Consider the following 9889-nt stretch of genomic DNA (forward strand, 5'->3'; position numbering starts at 1 on the left):
TTTTACACATTTCTTCTTGATGATGATCCTGTGACGTATAATGAGGCAATCAGTTCTCGAGATGCTCCTTTCTGGAAGGATGCTATACACTCAGAACTAGATTCGATTATAGCTAATCACACATGGGAGATCGTTGATCTACCTCGGGCTAAAACCTATCGTTACAAGTGGATCTTCAAAAAGAAATTGAAACTAGATGGTTCCATTGAGAAATACAAGGCTAGACTTGTAGTCAAGGGGTTCTCCCAGAAGAAAGGCATTGACTATTTTGATACTTATGCTCCTGTAACTAGGATTTCTTCTATAAGAGTTCTAATGGCTCTAGCTGCTATTCATAATTTATTTATTCATCAAATGGATGTAAAAACTGCATTTTTGAATGGTGATCTTGATGAAGAAATATATATGATCTTTGCACTCGAGGGTACGATAGTACGGGGAATGAGCATAAAGTATGCAAGTTAGTTAAGTCTTTATATGGGTTGAAACAAAGCGCCAAAACAATGGCATGAAAAGTTTGACAGTGTCATGATGTCTAATGGATATCACATAAATAATGCCGATAAATGTATTTACTTTAAATCTTTTGATGTGAATACATATGTGATTATCTGTCTATATGTGGATGACATGTTAATCATGAGTCCTAGCCTTGATGTTGTGAGAAACACCAAGATGTTTTTATCCTCCCAATTTGAAATGAAGGATTTGGGAGAAGCTGATGTGATTCTTGGAATCAAAATCATCGAAAGCGATGATGGCTATCTGGCTTTCACAAGAGCATTATGTTGAGAAGTTTTGAAGAAGTTTAACTTTTTATGATAGTAAGCCCGCGGTCGACACCTTATGAGGCAAATAGTGAACTTCAGAAAAATGCTCAACATGGTGTACTTCAGTCTAGATATTGCCCAAATTATTGGTAGTCTCATGTACTTGATGAATTGCACTAGACCTGACATTGCTTATGCAGTTAGCAGGCTAAGCAGATACACTCATTGTCCTAGTCAGGAACATTGGAGTGCGTTAGAGAGATTAGCCAAGTACTTGAGAGGAACAATGAATTACGGCATAAGGTTTAGACAAACTCCACCGGTGATAGAGGGTTATTGTGATGCAAACTGGATATCTGATTCTCATGATATCAAGTCCACTAGTGGTTATATTTTCACCCTAGGTGGAGGTGCAGTCGCTTGGAAATCTTCTAAGCAGACCTTGATAGCTCGTTCAACCATGGAGTCCGAGCTTATTGCTTTAGATAAAGCAAGTCGAGGTCGAAAGTGTCTTAGAAACCTCTTGGCAGATCTTCCTATTGGTACAAAACCGCCTCCGGTGCATGCACATGCATTGTATTTGTCGGGCGCATAATAGCAAAGGCAAAGAGCAAATTGTATAATGGGAAAAGCAGGCATATTCGCCTGAGACTACAGTCTATAAAGCACTGCTGTTGGAATCTGGAGTTGTGGCTCTAGATTATGTGAGGTCAGAGTTAAATTTGGCCGATCCTCTGACAAAGCCACTTAACAGGAGACAAGTGGTTGATACGTCGAGGGGGATGGGACTTTTGCCTTAGATAGAGGGCGATTAATCGACGCAACCCCACCTATGTGATTGGAGATCCCATGAAGTAGGTTCAAAGGGAAAAACAAGTCACCTAGTCGCCTCGGTATGCTATTGTCTTTATTTGAGGCGCCCACCCTATGACTAGATAGCATTATTGTATACTTTGTATAACTTGAATAGCAATGAGAAAAGGATGAGTTATTTTACTCTTAATGGAATCCATAGTCCATTATTTTTATGAGATAGTGTATTTTAACTGCTATGTACACTTGATGGATATCCACCTACGTGAATGTAGAACTGGGTCGGTTCTTATGGGTATTCAGGCAAATACTCTAGAGCATTCACTTAACACAGGTAGCGCCAAAGAGGGCAAAAAAGCAACAATGAAACAGGGCATATAATGAAGGAGCAATGTGGGTGCATGTCCTCTATTTTACTACAAGGGAATGTTGGTTCAAAGATTTTTTAATCCACCACTTTCACGTATTATAAGACATGTTACCCTATGACTGGTTCAAGCCCGAAAAGCACCAGTATCTTATGCATTGTTTTTTCGATTCTCTCTGGCATTTCGTTAACATATGAAGAAATAATAACATTAGATAATAGTTAGTAATAAATCATTTAAATGGATCATAATGGATATAAAAATATTTGCATACTTCCGATTTTTTTCATATATAGTGATGATAAAATAACAATGACAATTCCATCAGAATTCTTTAGGTTTGCAAATCTTTTGGAGTCTTCACCCCATAAAGTAATTTTGATTTCATAGTTCCTGTAAAAATAGTTAGTAATTAGAATTCATAGTCATTGCAAAAAAAAGAAAGTAATTATCTTTAAAAATTATTTTTAAAATTCACAAACATTGTGTGTTACCTCTCATTCATTAGTGTGACTTCCCTGAAACCATACGGGCTTTGTGCTGAAACTTTTGTCAAAAGTCCGATAAAATCTAGTTTTTTCAAGTTAATATTAGTACAGAATTTATTTTTATGGAAAAATAACATTATTCAATCAGTAACATACCAACTGTGTTGAATGCCTTGACGTAGGCTTCTTTCTTTTCCATGAATTCTTCAAAATCAACAAATGAAAACTTGTATTGTCTGAATTTTTTTCCATCTTCTTTTGAAGCAGTTACAACTGTATCTTTTTTTAAGAAAATTGTGAAGTTGGCCCTCACCGGCTAATATTGAAATTTGGCTGCCTTAACCTCAAAATTTTCAAAACAATAAATTTCTCCTTGTTTTATTATTTTTTCAAAGACATTTTGGAATTCCTTGTCGATTTTAGCGAGAATTTGGTTTTCCTGTAATGACATGGTTTTAATGCAAATATGTTAGACGATATAGGGAAAAAAAAACATGCTATTAATGGAATATTTATGGATAAAATTTAAGAGAGATAGTAAACTGTTTATGCTCAAGAACACATGTAAAAATGACAATAAATTGCAAACAATAATATATTGAAAACATATCATGACTTGACTCTAATAGTAAAATTAGATCAAATAACTTTTACCTTTTCATCAATCAAGATCATCTCAATTCCAAAAACCTTTCCTTTATACCTTGCTATCCACATTCTGCTTACTCGTGTTATTATTTTGCAAGATGGTGAGTAAAAGTTAAGCTCGTCCAAAGTCTTGCACTTCCTCGCCATATCGTCTAATCTCTATAGCATAAAGAGTGCTTCTACATTAGTCCTTTCATCCATGTGTTTTTTTCAAACATATCTCAGGTACAAAACAATATTGTAAAAAAAACTACGATATAGTAGATTAGTTGAGAATTTACCTTTGAATTTGTAGTGTAGGTTCCTTTTTTTGTGTGCTTTCTGTTGTGTGTTAAAGCTCAAAAGCATATAATGACAAATTATATAATCGTGATGTATTTATATAGCTTTAGTATTAAGTTGATTTAGAAGTTTCCTTGTTATCGAAATCTTATGTTAAAGTAATTGTATGTTTAATAAAAGACTTCATTACGGATTAGATTAGTCTTTCTAGTAGCTATCCTTAATTCTCTCATCTATTGAACCGATTTAGTAAAAAAATAGATAAACATTAATAGTAATAGAGTCCTACTAAAAAACAACATTAATATTAATAGAGTCCTATTAAAATTGTAAGATTTAGTTAGAGATTTTGTTGGTTAATTCTTAAATATAATAATTTTGTGCCCGATTATATCTTAAAACAGATAAACATTAATAGTAGTAGAGTCCTACTAAAAAACAACATCACCAGTAATAGAGTCTTACGAAAACTGTAAGATTAAGTTAGAGATTCTGCTGGTTTTAATTTTCTGTCCGAGTCTAATCAAGTTGGACATTCAGGTGTGATTTGTGCATATCTATAAACTCTTACTCTCTTTAACCTTTATCAACTAAAATAGTGAAGTTAACAGCAAAGGAAACGATTTTCCAAAAATAAAAAGAAAAAAGTAAAGGAACCAAAGTGTAAGATAATCGAGTCTTGCATTATTCCGATCCACTATTCCCCTTTTTAGGGGAAAAGGAAATGATAACTTTGTACATATTAAGTACACCCAACTTCACACTCCTATTCTAATCAACATGCTATAATGCACTTAACCAACAGTCCAACACTACAATTAACCTTAGAACTACTAATATCAGACAATAACTAAGGAAAGATCAATCAATTAAGTAAATAACATTTTCTACTCTTGGATGAATCACATGTTGTCAATAGCTTGATATTGAACATTTCAACAACAGAATTCGGATGTCAAGTCCTAAAATGTTGGCATCTCTTTCTCTTTTAAGTTGTCTTGTTTCTAATCAACATGCTATAATGCACTTAACCAACAGTCCAACGCTACAATTAACCTTAGAACTACTAATATCAGACAATAACTAAGGAAAGATCAATCAATTAAGTAAATAACATTTTCTACTCTTGGATGAATCACATGTTGTCAATAGTTTGATATTGAACATTTCAATAGCAGAATTCGGATGTCAAGTCCTAAAATGTTGGCATCTCTTTCTCTTTTAAGCTGTCTTGTTTCTATAGGCTAGCAATCAACCAAGCTTCCAAATCCTGATTTTTCTCCCCCACCTCCAAGCCTTCCAACTGCAATATCTAATGTGGAATCACCTAAGACCTGGTCATTAAGCATCTAAGACATTCCTTTTGTGTTTCTTGTTTAGGTTAAGAAACATGGATTATTAAATTTATCATTGTCTCAAACAGACCGAAAAAACCATTGGGAAAACAAAAAATGGAAATACAAACAATATAAACACCAAAATCGTTAACTTGATAATAGTGGTAGATTCAGAATTCATATAGAAAACCAAGTAAAAAAGTTACACCACTTAAAGCAACAAAGAAGTTGTAGTCAATCAACTACCTAATATCCAGGGATGGAGCCAGGAATCTGACCTAGGGGGGGGCGAGTTTATATGCATAATCAAAATACAGGGTCGCCCGGACGGAGCCAGAATTCTGACCTAGGGGGGAGTGCTTCTACTATTTCAGAAAATGAAATAGCATGAAGCGTGTTTAGGGATAACAAAACGTATTAATAGATGAAGTAAAACATTCAAATTATGAACATACCCCATGGATCTCAAAAAGGCCCAATCAAAGTAGACTAGGAGAAAGCAAAGGCTTGGCCACTTTAAGATCCCCACAGTCACTTATATAGACTGTTTTAAGAGGTATGTTCCATATATTATGTGCACTCTGAGCTTTTTCGTCTCCAAAAAGCTCTTTCGTCACTTATATAGACTATTTGAATTGAAAAAAAATAGTTTAATATTAGGGTTTTAAAATGCTTACATCTTCTTCTAACATCATTTCTTGACTTCTTTCCATAAGAATTAGCAAATCCTTGTTATGAATTGAAATAAATTGGTTTAAGAAGTTATGGAAGGATAAAAATGAGCGATTCCCCACCCTTTTTCAAAATTCAGAAAGGTAATTAAAGTGAATAGTGAAGACAGAATGGGACCTTATTAAAGAAATGGTATAAATAAATAGTATAATAAAACTTTACTTTTTTATATTTGGAGAGAGCAAGTAAGCCGTGACTTTGCAAGGATTTTCTGCCTCGACTTAATTGTATGTTACTTGACTTCTATTATCGGTACCGACCCTTTATATTCTCTAAGAGTAGATTAATGATAAAACACTTGGGTTTGATATGATGCTCCTACACCTATTATAAGAAGACTATGTTGTGGCTTCACGTTTAAAAAACATAGTCAAAAAGTTTGAGGGGGCAGTAGTAAAATATTTGAACCTCTATGTATTCAGAAATTTTTATACTGATAATACATAGAACATAATGATTCTTTAAAACCTTTGGGGGGACGACTGCCCCCCTCCCCCCTTGTCTCCATCTATGCTAATATCCCCCATAAGGTTCTCCTGCATTAAAGAAGACCAAAAGCATAGTAAGGATAAGTTATTAAAAAGTTAAAAAAACACCATAAAGTATTTTTTGTTTGAAATACAGTACCTTCCTCAGATTGCTTGAAAAACTTCTTTATACACAATGTTCTGTGTATATCCTTTTGGCTCATCATCTTCCCTTTTGATTAGAAATTTTAGCCCCTGTCTAGATGTCGTTCTCGAAACAGCCACATATAACTGCCCAAGTGTGAAAATTGGACGTGGTAAATAAACACCAACATGGTTGAAAGTTTGTCCCTGACTCTTGTTTACAGTCATTGTGTAACACACTTTGATGGGGAATTGTTTCCTCTTGAAGACAAATGGCCACTTTGTGTCAGTTGGAGATAGGACAATTCTTGGAATATAGATAGGTTCACCTATGTTTGTACCTGTAATTATGAATTTGCTTATATGATTGTAAAGTTCCAAATATAATTGAATAAAAGAATATTTACTGGATCACGTATTTTTATACCCGTTATAATTTTTGCTTCAATAACTTTGGATCCCATCCTTGTCACAATCAACCTAGTTCCATTGCAAAGCCCAACACTCGATTCAAATTCGCGATTAACATTATAGGAACACCAACTTTCAGCTCAATGTTATGGTTTGGTAATCCATAAAATTGAAGTGTATTCAAAAATTTTGTAGGAAAGAGAACGCCCTGTTATTGAGACTTTCCATAAAACAACAAAGTAATAAGATAATAAAAGTTAAATTTTGTAAAAAGAAAAACAATTATTTATATAACTACTTTTTAACGTGTTAACCTTCTATAGGACAAAGTGTGTCTCTGCACTCAAGTAACTCTGTAAATCTCCGGAAGTGATGAAATAATGTATGAGTTGATTTCATCAATTGTTTTCATTCTTGGGGCCAAGATGCTTCTTTCCTTGAGGTACTTTTTACAAAACCGTGATTGTTTGCAAAATCTGGATAAATATTTGAAACAATATCTTTAATTGAGTCTTCGATTCAGGAATAAGAAGATCATCCGAATCTGTATCCATGTTGGCTCAATATCGTTCTCCATAGAAATTACTGGCAACTTTCCGTCTCCTAGATCTAGAACCCATTTGCTGAAATCTTCTATAAAGCTAGTTGTTTATGGATCAACATTGTCACTTTTTAATCTCATGTTTTGCGTCAGATGAAAAACTTTACATTCTCCCCAGATTTTAGACTTGTCAAATATAATTAAAGATGGCAAAATTAAAAATTGCTCAAGGTTACTAAACGAATTATTTGATAAAATTAAGATTGTTTGATATATTCAAAATGGTACTTGTTTATTGAAGCATCAACAATGTTACCTCTTTTACCCCTTGGAATAACTGGCAAAATTTGTCTAAAGTCTCCACCCATTAAAAATGTTTTGCCGCCAAAATATTTGTTATTTTCATCCATTATGTTTTTAAAGTTCTCGACGACTTGAATGTGCCTATGAGTCATTGGAGCTTCATCCCATAAAATAAGATCTGCTTTTTTGTATTAGCTTTTGGGTTCTTCATGTTTTGAGATTTTGCATGTCGACTCTTCACTGGTAGAAATTTCAATATTGAACCTAGAATGTGTTGTTCGCCCACCTGGTAGGAGTAGTGATGCTATTCCAGAATAGGCAACTGCAAGAACAATTTTACCTTCAGATCTTAGCTTTGAGATGATAGTTTTGTACAGATACGTCTTTCCGGTTCCTCCACTGTCGTAAACAAAAAATACACCTCCATTCTGTGAATATACTACTTGGGTGACTAACTGGAATACTTCACGCTACTTAGTATTAAGAACTTCATGCATTCTAACGTATTCATCACGTAGTGAACGACAATCATAGTCAAGTTCTCCTGCGATCATTCTATTACCAGCTGGCATCTGGTCTTTCACATTTGGAAATGGGAAGTCAGTGACCTTTGCCAAAGTTTTACCTCTTCTGAGCATGATTTTTTCAATCTCGCATAGAGTGTAGTTCTTTATTTTCTCCTCTAATAAAATCAATGTATGATTTCCATTGATTCTTCTATACTGAAATAACATGTCATCTCCTAGTGCCTGGTGATGTTTTTCCCATAGTTTTTCAGGAAATGATATCTCGCACATCAACATTAGCGTCACAAATAGCTCACACAAAATGCTTTAGGACATAACCATCCACTAGCTTCTTTTAGTGCATCATCCCACTCTTTGTCATCATCGAGCAAACCTAGTGCCTGGCAGGTAAATTTAATTGAACAATTAAATATGTATAGTTTAAAATTAAAATTCAGCATATATTACCTTCAGGAGTTTGTAAATTTAACTTTAAGAGTTTGAAACGAGTTCTTGTCATATTATTGTACTTTCAGAAGTGAGGTATGTCTTAACATGGTTTATATTAACTTCGTAATTAGTGGTTTAAAACTACGTTTAAAGAAAGAATATTATTATAGTATTATGACTTAGGATAATACAATGTTGATAATTTAATTTTAGAATAGACAACATGAAAAAACAAATCTAAGTGTGTATGTGTTTCCTAAGTTTATTTGTAAAAATGATTTTAAGTTTTACAGAACCTATGTAATAATGATATACGAAAAGAAAATTTCATAAGTTACCTCACATGCTGCTTTGAAAGTAGGATAAATAGTTCCATTGACTGTTCTGATTTCTTCAAAACTTCTAGGATCTTTGACAATATTAAGCAACATCCGTAGGTAAAATCTCTCCCCTGATGTAAGGTGAGCATAGTAAACATGGCCAATCTTTCTTTTACCCTTTCCCCGTCTAGGAGTCCACACTCTGTCATTGACTTGCAAAACCCATTTAGTGGAAAATTCCATATAAGTAAGTTCTCTAGCAGATGGATACCTGGCATTGACTTTAAACCATTCTATAAATTTCATTTTTGAAGCTTTCTCGCGTTTGATGACTTCTTCTGATAAATCATTGTCACCGTAGTAGACAATTTGTTCTCCTTCAAGATGAAATGGCAACCTCTCTACGTTTGGGTCTCTGTATTGAATTTCAAAGTTCAATAATCTCCAACATGCTTCAGAAGCAGAAAGATAACAACAATCAAGAAAACGTCCAACTTCATCCACACTCGAATGATTTGCTTCCCCGTGTCTACATCTGTTGCGACATTCTCAACAATAAAAGCAGTGGCTCTATATTTTCCCTTGTTAATATATTTGAAAAGATACTTTATTGACCTTGCCTTATTACAATGCTCAACATTTATTTGTGCTTGAAATTTAACACACAAATTGGCATAATGTGGTATTACCCACCTATTGTCCAGTTCCTCAGTCTTATCAAACACTTTAAGCGTGACTTTATGACCGTTGTTTCTTCTCATATAAATGGTGAAGTCATTGTGATCAGTTGTAGTATCACTGCAAAAAGCCTTCGGATAGTGTTTAGAACATTTATTTTCCAACATACATGGCGAGCTTGGATTTTTATCTCCACAGGGTCCGTGCATCATAAACTGTGTAACTGCTGCATATGCAACTTTATCTTCTGGGTCAGGAAGCTCGGCTAATATTAACTTATTTATCTGAGCAGGAGTCTTGGGCTTGGAACCATTATCCAAGAAAAGCAATATATGAGCATGAGGTAATCATCTCTTCTGAAACTCTATTGTGTATATTGCTGCAAAAACAAAGAAAAGACAATAAAAGAATTTAAGGTAAGCTTTTCATATAAGAAAAGATCATTCAATTCAACAGGGCATTAACTGCCAAATTATGCAAAAAAGTTATCTTTTGGGAAACTATAGGAAAGTATGGATTTTAGTATAGCATCTATTTTGAGTATGATACTGCAAAGTAAGTCCTAGGCAAAATGGGGAACTCTCATATCACCGTCTGGCTTGGTAAATAGTTAACATGTGGTTGCAATCAA

At 34.0% G+C, this 9889-nt stretch overlaps 1 protein-coding gene across 1 annotated transcript; it reads right to left on the minus strand.

The window, feature by feature from the left end:
- Positions 1 to 6070: 6070 nt before the first annotated feature.
- LOC147500064 (uncharacterized) lies at positions 6071 to 9341 on the minus strand. The gene is made up of 5 exons (XM_086563594.1): positions 9274 to 9341; positions 8599 to 9115; positions 8150 to 8211; positions 7591 to 7703; positions 6071 to 6390 (listed from the first exon to the last, which is right to left on the minus strand). Exons 1-5 carry the CDS (start codon positions 9339 to 9341, stop codon positions 6071 to 6073), a joined length of 1080 nt encoding a protein of 359 aa, XP_086419720.1.
- Positions 9342 to 9889: the final 548 nt, after the last annotated feature.

Source organism: Coptis chinensis, chromosome 5 (genome assembly GCF_015680905.1).
Source record: "Coptis chinensis isolate HL-2020 chromosome 5, ASM1568090v1, whole genome shotgun sequence".
Taxonomy (NCBI): Eukaryota; Viridiplantae; Streptophyta; class Magnoliopsida; order Ranunculales; family Ranunculaceae; genus Coptis; species Coptis chinensis.